This window comes from Cydia strobilella, chromosome 4, assembly GCF_947568885.1.
Source record: "Cydia strobilella chromosome 4, ilCydStro3.1, whole genome shotgun sequence".
In the NCBI taxonomy this organism is placed as follows: Eukaryota; Metazoa; Arthropoda; class Insecta; order Lepidoptera; family Tortricidae; genus Cydia; species Cydia strobilella.
In genome coordinates this window covers 17,026,765-17,048,155 of record NC_086044.1, presented here as the reverse complement: position 1 = coordinate 17,048,155, position 21,391 = coordinate 17,026,765, and the positions used below count along the sequence as shown (strand labels likewise).

At 37.3% G+C, this 21,391-nt stretch overlaps 3 protein-coding genes across 4 annotated transcripts in view; 1 reads left to right on the top strand and 2 right to left on the bottom strand.

The window, feature by feature from the left end:
* Positions 1–420: 420 nt before the first annotated feature.
* On the bottom strand, positions 421–2,776 carry LOC134740722 (uncharacterized protein C18orf19 homolog A). The gene is made up of 3 exons (XM_063673306.1): positions 2,264–2,776; positions 2,039–2,184; positions 421–1,542 (listed from the first exon to the last, which is right to left on the bottom strand). Exons 1-3 carry the CDS (start codon positions 2,632–2,634, stop codon positions 1,304–1,306), a joined length of 756 nt encoding a protein of 251 aa, XP_063529376.1. The 5' UTR covers positions 2,635–2,776; the 3' UTR covers positions 421–1,303.
* A 7,559-nt stretch (positions 2,777–10,335) lies between these two features.
* LOC134740717 (uncharacterized) lies at positions 10,336–14,980 on the bottom strand. Of its 2 annotated transcripts, none has more exons than XM_063673298.1 (2): positions 14,656–14,980; positions 10,336–13,023 (listed from the first exon to the last, which is right to left on the bottom strand). In XM_063673298.1, the coding sequence occupies exon 2, from the start codon at positions 13,020–13,022 to the stop codon at positions 10,995–10,997; it is 2,028 nt and encodes a 675-aa protein (XP_063529368.1). In that variant the 5' UTR covers position 13,023; positions 14,656–14,980; the 3' UTR covers positions 10,336–10,994. The 2 variants fall into 2 exon arrangements, with proteins under 2 accessions (XP_063529368.1, XP_063529369.1); XM_063673299.1 differs by having other exon boundaries at positions 14,663–14,980.
* Positions 14,981–19,951: 4,971 nt separating this feature from the next.
* Positions 19,952–21,391, top strand: part of LOC134740718 (uncharacterized) — a 29,943-nt gene continuing 28,503 nt past the window's right edge. Inside the window, exon 1 of the mRNA XM_063673301.1 lies at positions 19,952–20,108. Coding sequence (XP_063529371.1) covers positions 20,082–20,108 — 27 coding nt within the window. The 5' untranslated portion in view covers positions 19,952–20,081. The remainder of the gene's footprint in view (positions 20,109–21,391) is intronic.

Below are 21,391 nucleotides of genomic sequence, written 5' to 3'. Positions count from 1 at the left end.
GTAATTGTTTAATGTGATTAGTTAAAGCCAACAGTGGCACGAGCCTGTTTATAGATGTGATATCAATAGATTTACTGCTCTGGTTATTTTGTGTAGGTATGTCTCTACTACACTGCGAACGACAAGTGAATTGATGTTGTACACTTTAATAATTGACTATTATGCCATTAATATTTATATTTTAAAGACTTTAAGACGGTTTTGTGCATTTTTTGCAATATATCAATAATGACACAGATTGCTAATGGCATTCATGAATAATAATTTGGAAAACATTTTGTGCCACTAGAAGTGGTCAATGTTGCTATGCATTTATTACGTTTTAAATAAAACGCCATATGACAGCACATCTGGTGATGAACTCGGGTCTGTGGCAATGAAATTAAATGGTAAATTCATAAATAAATAATGGTAAAAGGTAATGTCATATCCATACATTCATGATGGCGCTCCTATACATTCCAGTTCCGTGCTGTCTTGTTGTGTACTTAATTTTAGGTTGTTTTATAATCTGTACATATTGCTGAGGAAAAATGTGATTATTTAGCCCTTTTATACAAAATAAAGATGGTTTGTTAAGGCATAACTTTTTAATATTTAAATAATAATATTTAAACAATAAATCTTTCAAAATTTTATAAATTGTTTAATAATTTAAAAGGATCCTATTTTATAAGTAACCTTTTACACTCAACATTCCTTTGGCCCATATATAAATATATATGTAACAGTGAAATTCATTAAAATATTTTCATTTAAGTAATTTCTATAAAATTCGTATTGATTTATAATGGACAGTTACCACATTACCCACACTTTACAATATCATGAATTTTAGTATCAACTCCTGCAAAACTAGTTCTTCAGAGTAGATACTTAATTAAAATATAATTGTAAAATGGAAATTCAAGAACAATACTTGTAAATTACATTGTGTATCACAGAAGTGTAACACTTTCTCATACAACAACTACTAGCTTAGGATGAAGATTTAGTCATGGCCTTTACCTAGCAAAGTAAGTTAGGTCTCAGCTGAGTCTTAAATGTTCAAAATCTACTATGTTGTCAGGTGACACAAAACTGGTGTATAATTACAAAAAAATAATTGAACAAGAATCAACTTTGATTTGTACTACTTTGGTTCACTATTCCCTATGGCTCTGAATTGATCTTGTGGAAGTAATTAGTGACTTTTGGTTGTCACCTGATGATATTTAGAAGTATTAGATTTGACCACTTTTAACCTTTAATTAAAGCTTGGCCAAGCCCTAACTCACTACACAAATTTTATATTTAGTTAGTCTCACATTTTCTTGACTTTATTCTTCATGTTTCGTATTTCGGTTTTATATCGTCGCATTTCGTCCATAACCTTTGTGCCCTGCTGCCGCATCTGTGTTCGGTAGTGGGCCTTACTCTCATTGAACCGATCCTGCAAGCCTTCCTTTCTTTCTTGCAGCATCACCTTGAATTGCTGTCTTGATGGCACTGGTTTTATCCAGCCCAGTGCTGTTAACTTTCTAATAGCAAGAGTTGTGCCACCTTAAATATAGAAAACATTATCATTTAAGAATACATTTTTTCAATGAGAGGTATAAATACATTCATAAGTTACCTATAATTGAATGAATGAAGGTTACAAATAGAAATATGTGATAGTTATGTAAATGGAATAGCAATTATTACATTGCCTAAATGCCTTGCTTAAACATGCAACAACAATTAATTGATTGGTTAAATTTAATAAATTCCAGGTTTGAAGTTAAGTTTTCACAAAGAACCGCTACAATATGAGTGAGTTTGACTTAAATTTTCATATTCCAGAATGCTGATCCAGATTAGTAGGTATTCAGCTCTACTTAACCTTTCAAGACCCGGACCCATATTCTAGTAAATATGGCTACCCAAGGAGCCGACGGGTCTCGAAAGGTTAATAATGAATTAGAATTCAATACTAACTAAACAGATCCACATTCTGGCATTCAAGAGGTTATTTCTATCATCTTAATGGTAAGTAAAAACCCTATATAATATTTACCAACAGTGACAGCATATCGAAGGGGTGTGGCTATTTTATACAGAGCAAAAGTAAGAGCATAATAGCCCGCAGACGAGTTTTTCAATGGCTCTAACAGTTTCTCACTGATCCCCATTGTTTCTAGCATAGGTATTATATCTACACCACTGAAAAATAATAGTTATATTTAAAATACTGAAAAAAATTTCATAACATTGAAAAAATTTCATTACATTTATTTGTTACCTTCTCACAGTATAATAGAAAGAACCCAGCCAAACCGCAGATGTAGCCATGTGCACGGGTACTAAGACATACCAGTAGTTTTTGTACATATCCTTAAACTTTTGGAATAACCCTTGTTTTTCTGGGGGTGTGGGTTTCTCAGGTGTGTCACAGTCATTGCTCCCTTCAGGTTTAACGTAATTTCGTAATTGACACGATGATATACTATTACGCTTCACGCTGTTCAATGTATTCCAAGCTGGGTTACTTTGATAGCTGATACCACTAGCTAAAATCCGGATTGGATATTGGTTTGCACTACATCTCACCGGTGTGGTTATATTGAGGAAGAAATGTGTTTGTCTATAAAATAATTTAAGAGTATGAGACATATTTTGTTCAGTGAAAATCTCATAGGCTCATTATAATAGTCAATCAACTAAACAAATGTTAAATGTTTTACGAATTTATGAACCTTGTTAAAAACTGCATGAAAAATTGAACTGTACTTTTGCCTCTGTCAAGTTTGTCAGTTTGACGGTGGTTTGACGTAACATGACATGACATGTGAAGTTTGGTTTTCTGCGTAGCTGGTAAATCGTTCCAGACATGTTTTAAAACGTGTTCTTTTAACCTATTTTCAAAATACGTAGTTTCTGATTAAATATAGTTTGGCACGCCATCAACACGCCATTTACAGAAAAAGGGGGCAAATTTAAATAATCTAGGTGCAAAAGGTTTTGCTCCCATAGAAAATTTGAATTTCGAGCCATTTTCTACTGACAGTGGGCTTGCCAAGGTATAATTCATTCTAAAATTCGTTCCTAACGGGCGTACAGGACCGGTCAAATCAAATTATCTCTGTCTCACTCTCACTTATAGTGCGCCCCATAGACATAGAGTCTCAGAATAATGACTAAAGCAAAGAAGCCGGGCAAAAATAAAAGCTTGGTAAAAGATATCGTATTCACAACACGCTATTACTTTTTGTCTATGAGTGAGTGAGACAACAATCCGCAAGTTCTTTCGTTTTTTTCAGTATTGTTATAAGATGAACTGAGGAAAATGTCAAATGGTTCTATGTGGTTCTATAATATAATCCAGCCAAATAAAATATATGTTCGTTATTTCACAGGTAGGTGTCAACTGTAACAACTTGACATAGTCGTATTATTTTAGTTGAAATATTTCGGGAATTTCAGCGGTCATCTTGGTTTATTTTAATTATATTGTTGCTATTCCTGAAAGATTGTTGGAAAACGTGCTGAGTTTTTATTTGTAATGGTTTGAAGTTCCCTTTGTGATAATGTCTTGTGTGATCGAGGGCTGTAAATCGCATACAGGAAGAAAAGAAAATATGCACGAACCGATAACCTTTAATCGGTGAGTTTTGTTCACTTTTGAAGAAATTAATTTATAATACCTGACCCTAAACATTGAAATCGATATGTTGTTTATGTAATTATTACTTGCATTCAAGTCTATATAGATTTTTGCATATATTTTCGAACTTTTCACACAGCTAAGTATGAAAGGTTATATTTTTGGCATAGTGATGTATCGACCTCAGATCAATAACCTATCGACATTTACAGCTTTCTTATAGTTTGGCCCAGGACTGTCTCATTTTAATTGATGAGTACAGTCAAGGGCATAATTATATATATATATATACATTCCCAAAGTCTCAAAAATATGTGTACGCTCGGACAATAAAATCGTGTTCACATATTTTTGAGCCATTTGTCTGGATCGATATTTTGCCTTCGACTGTACCTATAGTTTTCTTTGTTCTTACTTACTGACAGATTGTGTTTGCCACACAATAGTATAATACTAAAAACCGGTCAAGTGCGGGTCGGACGCGCGCACCAAGGGTTCCGTACTTTTTAGTATTTGTTGTTATAGCGGCAACAGAAATACATCATCTGTGAAAATTTCAACTGTCTAGCTATCACGGTTCATGAGATACAGCCTGGTGACAGACAGACGGACACCGAAGTATTAGTAATAGGGTCCCGCTTTTACCCTTTGGGTACGGAACCCTAATAAAAAAGACATTAAGGATCATTGATGAATGTTCCTTTTATTACGTTCCAACAATCTTTCAGGAATAGCAGCAATATTAACAAAATATATATATATAACCAAGATGACAGCTGAAATTCCCGAAATATTTCAACTAAAATAATACGACTATGTCAAGTTGTTACAGTTGACACCTACCTGTGAAATAACGAACATATATTTTATTTGGCTGGATTATATTATAGAACCACATAGAACCATTTGACATTTTCCTCAGTTCATCTTATAACAATACTGAAAAAAACGAAAGAACTTGCGGATTGTTGTCTCACTCACTCATAGACAAAAAGTAATAGCGTTTAAAACTTTCGCGGTTTAAACACATATTAAATCACATTTTGAAACGGGTCTATCGCGAATTTATTTTGTTACCTTTATTTACCGACGTTTCGACACAGGTTTCACTGGTCGTGGTCGCGGCTAACTGACGTCCCAGCAAAATGTCAAAACAGAGATTTGTGTGACTACCCCACGAAAAGTGCATTTAAAGTTCGAGGTAGACATCACATTTTCAAACCACCCACTACACATAAAAGTTAATTATTGTCAATAGTCCGACACACAACACTCACAACATCCGCGCACACATCCGAAGATAGATCCCTTGGCTTTAACTTCTGGATCACTGGTCCCCAAGTTGCCGATAAGTTAAAACCATCTTCCCTATTAAAATTTCTGGGGTGCTTCTTGATTTCAATCGCTTCTCGCACAACTCGAGGATAATAATGGCGTTCAGTTGAGACAACTTTTGGTTTATGAAGCTCAATCCAGTGATTTGCGCCGCATGTAAGTAGATGTTCGGCGATCGCGGACTTGTTTACTTGGCGATTTTTTACTGCCGCTATGTGTTCTTTCAGTGAAAGAACATCGCCGAACATCTACTTACATGCGGCGCAAATCACTGGATTGAGCTTCATAAACCAAAAGTTGTCTCAACTGAACGCCATTATTATCCTCGAGTTGTGCGAGAAGCGATTGAAATCAAGAAGCACCCCAGAAATTTTAATAGGGAAGATGGTTTTAACTTATCGGCAACTTGGGGACCAGTGATCCAGAAGTTAAAGCCAAGGGATCTATCTTCGGATGTGTGCGCGGATGTTGTGAGTGTTGTGTGTCGGACTATTGACAATAATTAACTTTTATGTGTAGTGGGTGGTTTGAAAATGTGATGTCTACCTCGAACTTTAAATGCACTTTTCGTGGGGTAGTCACACAAATCTCTGTTTTGACATTTTGCTGGGACGTCAGTTAGCCGCGACCACGACCAGTGAAACCTGTGTCGAAACGTCGGTAAATAAAGGTAACAAAATAAATTCGCGATAGACCCGTTTCTAAATGTGATTTAATAAGTAATAGCGTGTTGTGAATACGATACCTTTTACCAAGCTTTTATTTTTGCCCGACTTCTATGCTTTAGTCATTATTCTGAGAGGCGGACTGCTATGTAGGAGTGTGAATGGAGGCTTTAGTGACCCTACACAGGAGCGCTTTTTCAACGCGCGTTAAAAAAGCGCTTGTATCTGCCCGCACGCTAAATTCAATTTAAAGATCAAGGCTTAAAGTTAAAAATCCAGCAACACTTGATAAAAAGAGCTACCGCCATCGTGTGAATAAATGTGGTGCGATGCCTGCGATGCTGATAGATGTGATTCCACCCTTTCTCAGTAAAAGAAAAAGATCCCGCAATTTGCGAATTTCGGTTTTCGCAATAGGCCCTCTGTGATTGCAACAATTTTTTTAAGGCCGTTCATCGGTTTGCCGCTGTCACTGCCACATTTCGCAAGAAAGAGCGGGAAAGATCATGCGCGCCAAGTGTCAATTTTGATCGAATTTTGTCGATTTTTATTTTTACAATATCGAAATTCGAAAGCTATGAAATTACTATTTAAGATTGTTTTTTCCTCTTTTTTTGTATCACATAATAAATAACCGAGTAAAATTAGATTAAAAGTCCGAGTTAGAGGTTACTTTGGGAATTAATTGCATCGAGCGAAGTGTCATAGTGTATCGGAAGCTATGTTATTAGAGATAATATAGTCAAGAACACATATATTTTTTCCACGTCTACGAATATCAACGCCAACGCCTCTTAGAAAAACATGATCCTATAAGGCGATCTTTCGCCTTCTGGCTCAGGGAACCGCCTTAACCGCCTTCAAAAAATGCACTTTGATGCGGTTTTCAGAAAAATGTTGTTGCTTTGGCACCGCCTTCAAAACGTAAGTCATTACCCGGATGGTTATTAATTTGCTTATTATTAGGTATTAATTACTTTTTGGCAGAAATTTGCTTTACGGCGGGATAGGGACTGGACAAGGATAGGGGTGGGGTATATATATAGTTGGTCAAGCAAATCTTGTCAGTAGAAATTTAGAAAAGGGCGCGAAATTATAATTTTCTATGGGACGATGATAACCCTTCACGCCTAAATTTTTTATTTTTGCCTCCTTTTTCTACTGACAAGATTTGCTTGAGCAACTGTAAAAATTATTTTGTTGTTTTGTTTTGTTTATTTGTTTGTTTCAGTGGGTTTGCTTTATTAAAGGCGGTTCCCTTTTTTTTTTTTAAGAAATGAAATTAAGTTACTATTTTGGTTTTTATTTTTTAAATTTGCCGCCTTTGTCTACTGTCGGAAATGTATGTCAAACCTATATTGTTCTTTTTAAATCTTTAATGGGCTGTATATATTGAACCGACAGATACGTATTTCAAACTTTCAATAAATACTGTTAAATTGTTACTGTAATTTTTTACAAGGAACTCATTAGGGTCGCTATATGTAGGGTTATAATGGCCGCCATCTTGACTATCTCACTTCTGGTCAAGATTTCGATCGGGCAACCGGCAAATTTGGATTCAGCGGGGTCAAATAAGGTTAAAAAACCCGGTTGCCAAAAAGTAATATGATTTGCCATTCGAGGCAGTAGACATCAATTTTTTGACAAATATGACCAGCCTATTAATACAATACATCACCCATTCTACATCTGACACTTTATTGGAAATTTAAGATGTTATGGCCAAAGCAGGAAAAAAAACGACAAACTGTTTGATCATTTATTATTTAAGTTGTACCTAACTCTGACAAGGAAAGATTGACAAACTAGAGTTAGCAGTAGGTACCTAAGTTTTTAAGGATTTCTTAGGTATATTTCAACGAGCTTTTTGTTATAAAAAAATTGCATGAATATGGGTATACCTGCAGGATTGTTGAAATTGTCGATTTTACATAAGCACACCTAGGGGCACAGCAGTGCCCCGGCCAAGTTAGATTTTTTAATAGGTGTAAGTAATTAACCCTTAAATGCATAATGATGTATATATGCATCGTATATTTGATGGTCCGTGGCTCAATATGCAGCTATCCAAAATCACATTTATTACTTTTATACAGCATGACACATCTATTTCAATTTATTAAAAAGTTATACAAAAAATCATGCATTTAAGGGTTAATACTAATTATTATACACTGAATATCGTCACAAAAATGTAGTGATTTTTAAAAACGGGGCTACAGGAACGTAAAATGTTTGTAGACATTCTTTGGAATTTTGGCACATTAATTTATTTAGAAATGTAACATTAAAGTTATAAAAACACGGGAAACACATATTTCTTCAATTATTTTTTAAATTAACCAAAATAGACTTTATTAACGAACTGTCATAGAGACCATTATTCGACTCGGGAAAAACTACACTCTGTGAAGACAGCAGCTCCAAAATAATTGACAACGAAAACGGAATTAAACCTTAATTATAAGATCACCCCACGTTACGCTATTTCACAGACATAAATAAATTATTTCCATGAGTTCAAAAGTATAAATTTAATATAATAATGTAGGTACCGCTAGTTAGGTATGTACTTACACATACAAATTAGTACTGATTCACCTATCTCCCTTAATCTTTCCACAAACTATAAACTCATAAAATTTCATTAATTGAGAGAATAAATTAATCACGGAAACACATAACACACAAGTACTAAAACCCCAATATATTTATAGATACATGGGTAGGTATGAGATATGTGTTCATAGATTAGATCACCTTATATAGAATAGATCACTAATATTTATAGAGTAGGCCTTTCTACGGGACACATCATTCCCAACAACACGACTAAAAGAGCACTAAGTACTTAAATAAGTTTTAATGGTGAGATTAAAAGTCGTTAATTACGACTATTATGAAATATGTTTTCTGGAAGACTTAGTGGGTTGAAATACCAGACTCCCACTTTACCATACAGGCACACCACGTAAAAATTAGGGTGCTCCATTCCTAGAATAGCACATTTTACGATACACAAGTGCAAAAAGTAGGACATTCGCAGATTTAGGTTTTGTAAGTATCAACATATGATGATGACACCATGGATATGGTTTTACAATACGTCGTAAGATACGGCGTAAGAAGAGGGACGCCGCTATACGTGATAAACGATAGGGTGTATCTCTTATCGCGCGTCTCACGTATAGCGGCGTCCCTCTTGTTAGTCAATAAATTAAGCAAAGCGTAATACCTAAGCTCTTTAGTTGAAACGACCGAGTCACACGGTTTACCTTTATTATAAGTACCTCTGTAGGTATGTATTTAATGTATTACGCAATTCACGGAACGCTGGGATGGGACAGTCGATTATCAAGAGATTTTGAAATCCTTCCTAGCCTTGTTTATTTAGGTACCCTATAAACATAGTACTCTTCAAGAAATAGAACCTTTGAGCAAAAATAGATCGTTTTAGAACGCACTTAAACTAGGCAATACTGATATTTCATTCCAAATAGCACTAGATTTAATGGCTATAACTTCTAAAGATCTTCTTAAGTTTCTATCATAGCCATTAGCAATTAAGCACTTAATATCTAATATAAAAAAGTCTTATTTGGCATATTTTTTGACTATTCATTTTGGAAAACAAGCCAAAGTACTTCATTCAATAATAATCCTTGGCTCTACTTTCACGCATTTGTAAGATAGTAGTATTTAGAAAAAGTGCAAAAATCATACATAAACCTATACATATAAAAATTATCTATTATGTCGTACTGCCATTGCTAATGTTACAGGTGAACGGATTTTAGCCGTACATATGCTACGCACCAACTCCCTGAATCCCGAGGCTACGCTGCGTAGCAAGCAGCTCGTAGCGCGAAATAATTTCAATTTTCCATAATATGCAGCAAAAATTCTTCATAGCAGCATGCTTAACGCATATTCATACAGGTATAATTCAAAGATCAGGGACAATTTATAAATGAATGCGACATCATAAATAAAAACTTACTCAGAAACAAAAATTAACATCACCAATTCAGTATCAATTCCAATAGAGTCTTCGCGCTCGCACATTTGTATGTGCTTTAGAGCAAAGATGCATACGCTTATTGGATAATAAGTGTTTGATATAATTTTGATATGTAAAATACAGTCTTAAATAAGTTCCTTAAACGGAAAAGTTAAGTAGGTACTTACGCATCCGAATTCTGAGTGTCAAGAATCATCAGCAAAATTTATTTAAAAGTACATGCGAGTAGGTACATACATTGAAATTTAGTGCAATTTTATCTATGTCGAGTACTGGATATTTGTGGTTTTCTATACAGAAGGGCCCTTATGCTTCAAGTGCAATAAGGACCTTTATATATGAAATTTCAACAGAAATTCTGATAGAATGGTCGTGCAACTGAAGCATAACGACATTTCTCTGATGGAAAGCCACATTTATTGCGGTGTGGTTTAAAACCTACATAGGCACCAAGATAGATACTTAGGCGACTAATTAGTAAGTAATTATACCTAATACATAGCTTGCATTTAATATCAGGTAGCTATTTCATAACAATACCTACACATATTTACCATCATCATCATTTATCTACCATCTAATGATAACTGTCAATGATAACTTGATACAGGCTATATCAGATGTCACAACTGCCTGCCTGCTTACTGAATAATAATAATAATATGTATGACCTTCACTGTACTTAACTAGACTACTAATTTAAGATAAATACCTATATATGTGAATATGTAAACATTCGTCGTCGTAATATCATATTATTTTGACCAGAAAATAAGCACATGGGCACAGGTATCTCCCGCGTCATGGCAGTTACATATCAATTTCACGACATACATGTCGGCGGCCAATCATAAAATCTGGCAGATCATGAAATTCCTAGGCATATCGTGAAACGTGAAAATCATTGTCTTGTCCTATTTCTGGATATTTTGCCCTTCGGGCATCTTAAGCAACTTAACGATCGTAAGATACCTAGGTATCTATTGGTTTAATGTGACTACCGTCAAAATATTACACAGGAACTTTACGATCGGCCGCCGACATACATATAGACTAGACACCTACACTTGAAGTCCTGATTGAGCCGTCATTCGTTACAATTTGATTGATTAAATTGTTCAACAAAAAATACGGGTAAGCATGACTATATTTGAACTACCCAAAATTAATTAAATTGTAGATTGTAGAGGAAAAGTCTCATTTTTAGGATTCCGTAGTCAACTAGGTAAGTACCTAGGTGCCATATTTCATTTCCTATGGTATCTAGGATACAACATTTTTCTAATGTTATATGGAATGAACATGTAGCATACTACTAATAATATCACAGCACTTACATTTTCTGCTAAAACGTAACAGTTTCAGTCAAGCAAACACAATATAGTTTTAAGATGTAACTGTTAACGCAGCGGCTCTGGTCGCCGTAGAGGTTGAGTCTGCTCACGGAGCCGGCAAGCGCCCAGTCGGCGGCGGCATCCTCGGTGGTGGTGTCGGCGCCGGCGCCGCGCACGCTGCGCCGGAGCGTGGCCTCGAACACGCCACCGCCGGGCGCCGTCCGTACCAGCACCAGTAACTCACGCCACCCCTCCTCGTCCATCGCCGGCGTGCCCGCCTCCATCTCTCGCACGTCCACTATGTTAGCCAGCGACAGACGCGCGCATTCTAGATGTCCAATTAGCAACTCGTTCATATGCGTCACTACAAACTGTGCAGCATCCTTCGCTTCATCGCTTTCTACAGACAGCGACCGGTCTTTGTGACACGTGCACCAGTGGTCATCTATTCCGGCCGTCTTGCACGTTCGATTTTTTGGTATAGGCAGGAATAGGCTTATACTTCGGTTATCAGCATAATTCTGTTTATTTCTTGCCGAAATTTTCTCATTTCTAATAGACTCTAGGTTTGCTAAGTCCGATATCGTTGCAAACATATCAAATGGTGTTGTCAGGTGCTTACTATTAAGTTTTATATTATGATATGCCAAACTATAATTCGTTTGGAACGATGGAGGCAGTAGGATATGCACGAAAGGCAAACGTTCCTCTAGCCGGCCTTGTTTCGTTAACCTGAAATTACCCCATCTTATACCATGGTCACTTAACATGATAATAACAGTATCATCTAAATATTTAGATTTCTCAAGCTTCTTTAAAAAGTTTTCGTAATTAATATCCATAGACTTCGGGTTGTTTAAAAAATCGTGGCTCATAGTCACTTCCCAAAAAAATCCAAATAATTTGGAAGACCGCAGAGTTCTCGTTAGGCTTTCAACATAATCTAATAAAACCTTATATGCATACTTATTCCCCATGCATATGTAGGAATTGAAATCTTTGATATTCCCTACGTGCATCTCGGCCTCGCGTATGAAGGTGTGCAGGTAGTAGTCAGTGGGCGTGGCGGCGAAGCCGTGCCGTACGAAGTTGAAGGTGCCGAGGTAGGCGCTGTCCTCGCCGAACGCCGTGTAGAACCCATTCTCCTTGTACCAGTCCCAAACGAACGGACAGTTGTCGAAAGTATGTCTCGGACTTGGCCAACACATGCGTTTTAACTCCGTGTCTTTGACACCCAGTAGCATCGCGGCGAGGTTTGGAAAAGTATTGTCACCAATTTTATTATAGCCAAATAATTCAATTGCTCCTTTATTCCTAAGGAACTCCAATGTCCTTGGCATTGTTCTATAGAAATTCAATCTCGATACTGAATCAATGCCTAAAACGATCACGTTATATGCTGATTGATTTTGCGTAAACTGTACGTTGTTTACATTATCCGAAATCAAGACTTTCTTTGGCGCATATATGAAAAAATCCTCAAATATAAGGGAATCCTTTTCACCCATGTTATCATAACAAGACACTCTAACAAATTCATCCAGCGCTTCTATTACATCAAAGAACTCAATACACTCGTGGTACTTGACGCGGTCGTCGACATGGTACGACGTGATGTCCGCGATCGCGTTGGGTCGGTAGAAGGCCTTGTAGCAGCACGAAATATTGAAATCGTTAGACAAGTTATAGTGGTGTAAGTTATTATTGTTGATCCATATGTGCGTGGCGTTGTTAGCTAGGAGGGAAGTGTGCATATGCTGACATTTTTTTAAGCGCCTCGGGGGTTCAATAAATTTCTTGATGTTGTCGTCGAACGGGCGCAGCGCAGGTATCGTGCAGCCGTTGGTATTGATGGTGAACCGGCTGTCGGAGTCGAGCTGGTAGTAGTGGGCGGGGCGGAGCAGCTCGCTGTCGAGGGACACGAACCCGGGCTCGCGGCAGAGCGACATCGTCATGAAGGCGACGCCGAACACCACGGCCAATAGGAATAGACACCGCAAGCGTATCCCGCCCAAACATGTCGGTTGAAGCGATGTCATGCTGAAAATTAGAAGCAATATTTAGGCAAAGTTAACTTTGAATTTAATCAATATACGAGTATATAATAGCTAATATAAATAAAATAATAGTACCTACCCACCTAAATAAATTAAAGAAGATTAGGAAACTGTCGTCTCTACATTAGGAACATGAAATAATAATTGTGTGTATTCCTTTACGTTACGCAATAAAAACACTTGTTCTCTTCGTGTTTTAATTCTAAGTATCATCACTATGTTCTGTCGTCCAGAATTAGGAACACTGTTTTACTTGGTTTTACTATAAATAAATATAGTCCGATCCAAAAGTAGGTATCTAAGTAATACGTTGGTATAATACCGTATCAAAGTTCTGAGTTTTGAAACTAGATCCCTTAGTATACTACAGATACTTAGGGGATTTTGAAATTTTAAGTGCAGTAGATTATTGTAGTAAGGTATGGTTACGGCGAGCGGCAGGATCACTATAGCTGTTGAAAGCAGGTATCCAGTTATCCAGGCCCGGACAGTGTAAAAAATAGGATGGCAAGGGCTCATGAAGTAATTTAATCACTGCATTTGGCTAAGAGATTAAGGCAATATTGTCTAATAGAAAAATAAAACGTTGCGATGATTCTGAATCGGCCTTAACCCTTTTTCAGTTAGAGCCCCAAGGTGCTTTCAGACGCAACCCTAAATCACCCAAGTAATTTAAAAACAATAATAATAATAATAAGCCCGCAGGGCAGCTTGTGGCGAGCTGTTGGGGAGTGACGACCCCACGGACCCGAGTGCTCCAGAGAGTCGGTCAGGGTCTCCGTCTCTGGCGTGTCTTCGTCGGTCGGAGTGGAACCCAAGGGGACCCGCAGGACTCTCAGCTCTGGCTTGCCTTCATTGGCCGTCCAGAGGGGAGTCGTAAGAGCTATATGGTCCAGGGGTGGAAGTGTTAAGGCATAACGCCGCGAGTAACTTCGGAGAAAGCGCAGCACACCTCTCGACACCCCTGAGCCGCTCACACCGGTGTTGCGCCTGGCCGTCTTTACGATGGCGCATCAGGTGCCCATCTAACGAGTGGCGAGTCACCGCCTGCCTCGATAGCACTGTATAGCACAATGTTATGGCAGGTGTCCGGAACTCTTAGCAATAGCCCAGTATCATATGCCACCTAAATTTAAGCCATAGACCAGGACTCTTTCCACTTTTCTATAATAGCTCCCAATGCCTACTGAAACCGGTTTACGGGTATCTATTTATGTACCCGTGAATGGGTTCCAGCAGGCGTTCTACATGACATCAAAACTCTCCAAACGGCCTCTACGTGTTGGATCTATATCCCCACGCACGCCTTATAAATGACCGGGCCTGAAACCCGAGAGTTTGTAAAGAAGATACAAATAATAATAATAATAATATATTCTTTATTGTGCATAATTAAAACAAATTTAGATACATTATAACAATGTTTTATCTATAAAGGATACACTCGTAATAATAGATACTAAAGTCAAGTCTTCAGTTATCTGAGATTTAATATATTCTCCACTACAACCCATGAATGTTATGCTAACAATAGAAATATTAAGTCACTATATCACGTAACAACTAACGGCGGGCGATCTGCACACGCTACCGTAATACCCTGATTGTAACTCACCTCTCACCTGATCAAGAAATGATTCACCACTTTACAAGTACGGGGTCATAAAAACAAAAACATATGATAGGTTTAGCGGTGTCCATCTCGCAATGTGTTGTCATTTAGTGATCGTCTATTGTTTCTGTAAGATGACGTAAGCCTAAGTTGCAGTTCAGTGCATAATATGAGTCGCGCGTGGAAGGTCGCGGGCACGCGGCAGGGAACTGTGGTTGCACTGAAGATGAGGGTGAGAGCGGAGGCTGCACGCGGCGCGCCTGCGCTGCGCGGGGTCGCCGGCCGGCCGCCCGCCCGCCTCACGCCTCAACATTCAATTTTAAATCATTAATTAGACTTTTTTCTAGAGCTCAATTTCTATTAAGATAAACCTACATATGATGATGCTAGGTATTTTAAATGATTAACCATCTATTTTGGAAGTAGGCGACTCATTTCACTTTAAACCCGGTATTGAAGAATTTCATCAAACTGCACCCGCTTTTGCTTCACTCTTAATAACTGTGCAAATACTTAAAGCGTAGTGTAGTATTAGTATTTTGATGAAGATTAGATACTTATCAATCGGAAGAATGAAGACAGGCAGTTTCGTGAGAGGGACGTTGCCTTTAAGCTGCAACTTGTGTGAAAATCGGCGATTCGCGTGCAGACATATCGCGCAGTTTGCCACTTATAAGTGGCGGTCTGTCTATGTTAACCCTAAAATGGATATCCAGGCACGTACAGTTGAGTTAAGGTGCTTGGTAGCTACAATAGTTGCTAGGTAAATATTAGTCAGATATTGCTTCTTTAAGTTTCTTTGCTGACTTGACTTTAAGCTGACCCTTATTAAGTAGGTAAGAGTAAGTTTAAATATGCTGCCTCCGTACTCATCGAAAGGGCGCCTCGGCTAGCATTAATGCGATGAGGAACGCGTTAAGAATCCGTAAGTGCCTGAGAAGACAATAGGTTGAGGCATATTTCCTTTGCTTTGAACAGCATGTGACATATATCATGCTGGCCACCTATTCTTTCCTTGTTTTGCTTTCAATTTTTTTCTACTTTCATAGTGCTTTTTTGTCCTTTCCCTTCCGTCGGTGGTTTTCGGATAAGTGGATTGACACTTATTTACACTGTACCTAAAGTCATCTCTCCTAACGACATGGCTCTATATAAGCGTCTTAATTCCAGCAGTTATTCTTGTGATAGGACAGCCTATCCGGCCTTCATCCTACTACCAACGCTATCAAGGTAAATTTGATATGTTTTAATTACAGCTTGGGATATTATTTATTTATTTATTTTATTTTAAATTTTAATTCAGGCAACAAGGCCCATATTATATATACCTTATAGACTAACATACATATAAATTACATAAAACTAAACACTATGGCGACAGAACGGCGTGGCTCCGTTGAATCGGCTCTTGTTTAGGATTCGGCAGTTTGCCCCGGAACCTCCGAAACACGTGCTACACCCTTCGATGTACCTATCTACTTACATATCACGACCTGTTATAAAAGCATGTCGAAATTAGTCCCGAAATAGACGTACGAACGAGGCGACCGACTGGCGGACCGGCGGGCGCCCATTATGATCGGAGGTCCTCACAAATCATCACTATATCCACATCGAAGGAGGTGAAAAATGCGAAAGGGTTACATCATGTTTTATTTAAATTCGTTAATTTCAAGAATGCATTTCTGATTAACTCTAATACTCTCCAATATTAGAGTTAATCAGAAACTTACTACGTATTGAAGATAATCAATAATTATTTTTTACCTGATAAGGCCTTTCCGAACGTGTACAATTGCCTTAATTTGCTCGTATTAGTCTAAGATACCACTAAGAATTTTTGCACCTATCAGCTAATTGAAGTATATAGTATATGTAACAATTACTTGCTAACAAAATTAAACCTACTTACTGTATTTAGCCTTAATTTCGTGAGACAATAACATTTTTATTGTCTTAAAGGTAGGCACTCATTCCATGATATTTATAAAGACGATTCTAACGATCGCATTATCATTGCTTTTATTATAAACTACCCGAAAAACCCAGACGTTTACCACGTTAAATCTAGGCAAGCGTAGCACCTTGTCACAGATAGACACGCAGTGGCACACACAATGTAATCATGTAATGTAATGAAAAGCTAATCGATTATCGAATTAGTCATGATTTTAATGAATTCACGTACTGTTAGCGGTAAAGTTATTTCAGAGATACATAATAAATATATATACCTATTGTACTTACTTACATGCAGTATGTAAGTAGCCTTCAAAGGTAGGTACTTCAAATTGAACATAAACACAAACGTTGTTACGTTGTTAAAATTCAACAATCATTCGATTAATCTTGTATTTGTAAACAATTAAGTGTGCGCTGCGGTTCCTAGTTGCTTAACACCAATTATTGGATCGTGCGTACCTAAATATTGACGGACATCTTCCTCACAAATGGTGCAGCGTATCAGAGTCCGATTAAGATCATAACGTGATCATAACTTAACATTTCGAACGCCACACTCTTTCTCTTTCTTCTAAGAAACAGGAACAAAGCCGCTACGAGTCTTGTACAGGCCTACAGGGTGCGGTTTCGGAAGATAGTAAGTGCTGTGTATCTAACCGGAGAACTAGACAGCGGCATTGGAATTTGTGAAAGATGATCTTGATACGAATCGGGATATTACTCACAGTGCTCCTCGCGCTCACTACGAAGTTCTGACATTCAGTCACGACTTTAAATATCTAAAAGAAATTTAATTAGAACTCAGTGATCTGCGTTGACACTCGTGTGTAGATATTCCATGAACCATGTTAGTTTTGTTATCAAAACAAATGATTGACAAAAAAATGACACAAATAAATTGAAAAATACATATACATAGTTACAGCATAGTTAGCCTTCAAAAAGAACAGATTACTTATCAGTATCACTTTGTTTCACTACAGTTCAAAGTGCAGATGTAGTGTAGTGTGCCTACTTAAAAAACACAAATCAAAATATTTAATAAAATAATTTGATTTGTTCCCAAACTTGTTTGCAGATGTAGTTAGGTACGGAAATATGATATATGTATGATTAACAAAGTACTTAGGTACCAGAGACCATTAAACATTGAAGACAGCTAATCACCATACAAAGTCAATCGAGACGCATCATTGTTGTAGATGCCGTGCCGTGCGTGTTGTAGGCGCCGGCCAAATGTACCTAAACTGCGTAGTGACACCCCCCTGCCGTGGCAGAGCGTTTATCGTGTCGTCCGGAAAGCCAGAACTAATTTAGCTGATTATATTCATGCAATCAAACCGAAACATTATTAATTGCCTCACCCCTGTTAGATTTGTCATTATCATCATAAAACAAATACAACAGATGGCCTCACTGATGGTGTCGCGCTTTTATTTGAGATCTCTATAATTATCTCTATGTAGCGCCATAACATGTATTTTTTATAATATATATATGTTTCGACGGTTTAGAGTCCTTAATTGTGCGTTTCTCCAGAAACTTCCTGCCTCTCACAGCTAAACTGTGGATTTAACTTTCGCCTGCGGTATTTTTGGACCGGTATGAAATTCAAACCTTCAAGAAAAGAGTGTGTTACTGGTGTCATTTTACTACAATTCTGGATATAACTGTAGTAAAATGACACCACCACGTGGTTTGGTTCCAAACAGACAGATACATGTAAACGTATCATATAAATTCTTAAGAAAAATAAACGGGCAATTAAAAACAATTTCAGTCCATTGCATGTACAATAAGCACCTTGTCGCAGTCACTAACACATTTAATGCAAATCGACGCTACTCTATTACGTTAGCGCGACAAGGTATAATCAGCAGCAAACGTTGCTGTGTGTGCGAGGTACTCAAAATTACCTTGATACGCTCTCTTGTTCTCTAACAAGATCGCCAATATCATTTTGAACACCTCGCCCGCTTAGCAACTTCTGCTGCTGAGTGTTCCTAAATTATGCAGCTACAGAGTTCATGATAGTGCTTTTCTCGTAAATAAATTGTGTTTCAGTTAGATTAGAGTATTGCAGGACAACTGAAACATTTATAATAACTATATTAGATAGGCCTCTCTTCGAGTACGCCACTTATCCCGGTCCTGAGCTAATCTCATCCGGAAGTGCTCAGTAGTGGGCGATAAGAGGCTGATATGATATGATGATGATATTAGATAGATCCTAGATAGGTACAAACCTATCTAGGATCTCTATTATCCTAGGTAGAGATAATAGAGATACTAAATGACAGTTGGATTGCCCTTTTGTCTAACATTGGTGCCAAAACAACAGGATAACCTGGATAACATGAGTAGTTAATTGGGCAATCGAACTGGCATTTTAGCATCTGGGATATAAAATTAGTTTAACCCAAGTCAGACTGACCTTAGAAATAGGTGTGAGGCGTAGTGCGACGGAGGCGCGGGCGCAGCCGCTGCCGGTGCGGAGGGAAGAGACCATGGCTAATTGGCTGTGCTCTCGGCATGTTTGATAACACACAATGTTTTGACCTGCTAACTGCTGTTTTATTGCTTTGTTATTTCGCGAGCACCACAGTTTTACGTTTTCTTACTATACGGTAAAAATGGCGGCTGTAGAAATGGTACCCATTATTACAAATTGGCAAGTTATGGGAATCGAGTTGTAGGTAAGGATGCCCAGCCACTACACCAACGGGCAGACAAAGGGGCCTATCCTGATGACAATCGTACAAACGCCGAACCAAAATAAGAAATGTATCGGGGTTTACTTACTTATGACTATTTCCATACATTATTTAAGTTTTGATTGGCGTTTTATATCAACTATTGTCATGGTAGGACCCCAAGTACGTAGATATGATAGGTAAGAGAGATTCGACAGAATTATCCTAAAGTATTGGCAAACAATTTTGTAGAAAACAAGTAAATAACAAATATCTGAACAGGACTCTACCGGCAAGCCTTGAGTATCGAGTTGCTATAACGCAAAACTGGCTAATACCATATCGGGTTATGCTTCACTTATGCTCAATTAAGAGTTCTGTAGCCGCTATTACAAACTTTGAAGACAGAAACAATAAAATCACAGGTATCCTGATCGCTAGCTGTTAACGCAGGTGACTAATGTGAGTAGTTTTCTTATTCATTCTTTGTTTTGCTGTTATTTGCATGCCAACTACTTACTAAGGCACCGGCTTAATCAAAACAGAACAACATCAATATCTGTTTGGGCTTACTGTTGACATATACTGTGATGAGTTACTGCAAGTTTCAACCCCATCTGAAGGGTAAGTTGACACATGCGCACAGGGAGGGCCGGCGATGGCCTATTGAGTACAAGTTGCCCACGAAACTGACATCTACATCGGTGTACCATTTATTTATATCTATATAAAAATACCAAGATTCTTTAAGTATTTGTCGTATAAGAGATATGAATGAGGACCACTTCGTTCTCTCTCGAGGTAAGCAGAGAATACGGTTTACATTTAACATTTCCTGCAAGCCGATGATGGAAAATCGATAGTGAAATGACACAAGTAAGCATAACCTAGAAAAGTGGGTATTTTGTATTTTTTATTGAACAATTGCCTGGTAACTAGGTGTTTGTGCGTGTGACATGGATTGCCATTGATGCGAGCTTGTTTTTATACTAGCTTTTCGGCTGCCCAGGCAAGTTTATAATCACTTAATGATATTCTTTACATAATAGTGTAGTTCTGTATTTAATTATTAAAAATCTTAGTTTCAATGTCATTAGAAACGTTACCATTAATTCAATACTATTTTTCATTGACATGTGTACTTACACAAATTAACAACTAAAGGTTGTTAATTTGAGTAAGTCACATATTGTGAGGACCGACGACTACCTACTGATGTTGTTGTTAGATTAGTTATTTCTTATTTTTATTTCATTTAGAGCGAATCATGGTGCGTGGGTAGGCGTCTATATGTCGGCGGCCGATCGTATGATCAGGCAGATCGTGAAATTCCTAGGTGTATCGTGAAACGTGAAAATCTTTGTCTCGTTCCCTGAGTCGACTGGGTAGTTTGCCGTTCGGGCATGTGAAGCAACCTAATGAACCTATCCTAGTTAGATTTTAATAAATAAAATATCTTTATTTCAGAACATTTAAAATTCCATACAATATTGTTAGTAACCATCGTTATACCTATGTGTTAGTAAATACATTAAAAATAAAAACAAAACTTTTAACAATAAAATCAAAATCCAATAAATTTAAATAATTAATATGTCAGATTCAAAATAATATAGACTAGAATAATAATTAGAAAAAATTAATGTGACTACCATCAAAACATTACACAGGAACATTATGTAAATATATTTTTCCCCTCACTAGCTCGGAAAGTTGTCTTTTATCCTTCAATACAAGCGGGGAAAAACGCGTTTTATCCACTAGTGGGGAAAGTAATTTGACCTTGGATGGAGCGTGTTTAAGTAGCTTGACAGATAACAAAACGTAAATCATGATAATGATTCGTTCGATATTAATTATCATTAAATAAATGGTTTGAGAATCTAATGAAAAATACCAAATTTAGCTTTATTTAATGATTTTAAGTCATAAACATTAAAATTCCATAAGAAACGTTTGTTTTTTTATAATGATGTTAAATATAATTCTGAACGCACAAGTTGAGTCGATGCAATTTCAAAACGCATCGTTGACATTTCATACGTCAGAAATGTCAACATTGTCAACAATTTTTTTACTAAAAA

Coding starts and splice junctions, on each gene's coding strand:
- LOC134740717 (XM_063673298.1), bottom strand. CDS start 13,022: ATGACATCGCTTCAACCGACATGTTTGGGCGGGATACGCTTGCGGTGT.
- LOC134740722 (XM_063673306.1), bottom strand. CDS start 2,634: ATGTCTCATACTCTTAAATTATTTTATAGACAAACACATTTCTTCCTC. Junction 2,185..2,263: donor TTCTATTATACTGTGAGAAG/GTAACAAATAAA, acceptor ATTATTTTTCAG/TGGTGTAGATATAATACCTA. Junction 1,543..2,038: donor TCGATATGCTGTCACTGTTG/GTAAATATTATA, acceptor TCTATATTTAAG/GTGGCACAACTCTTGCTATT.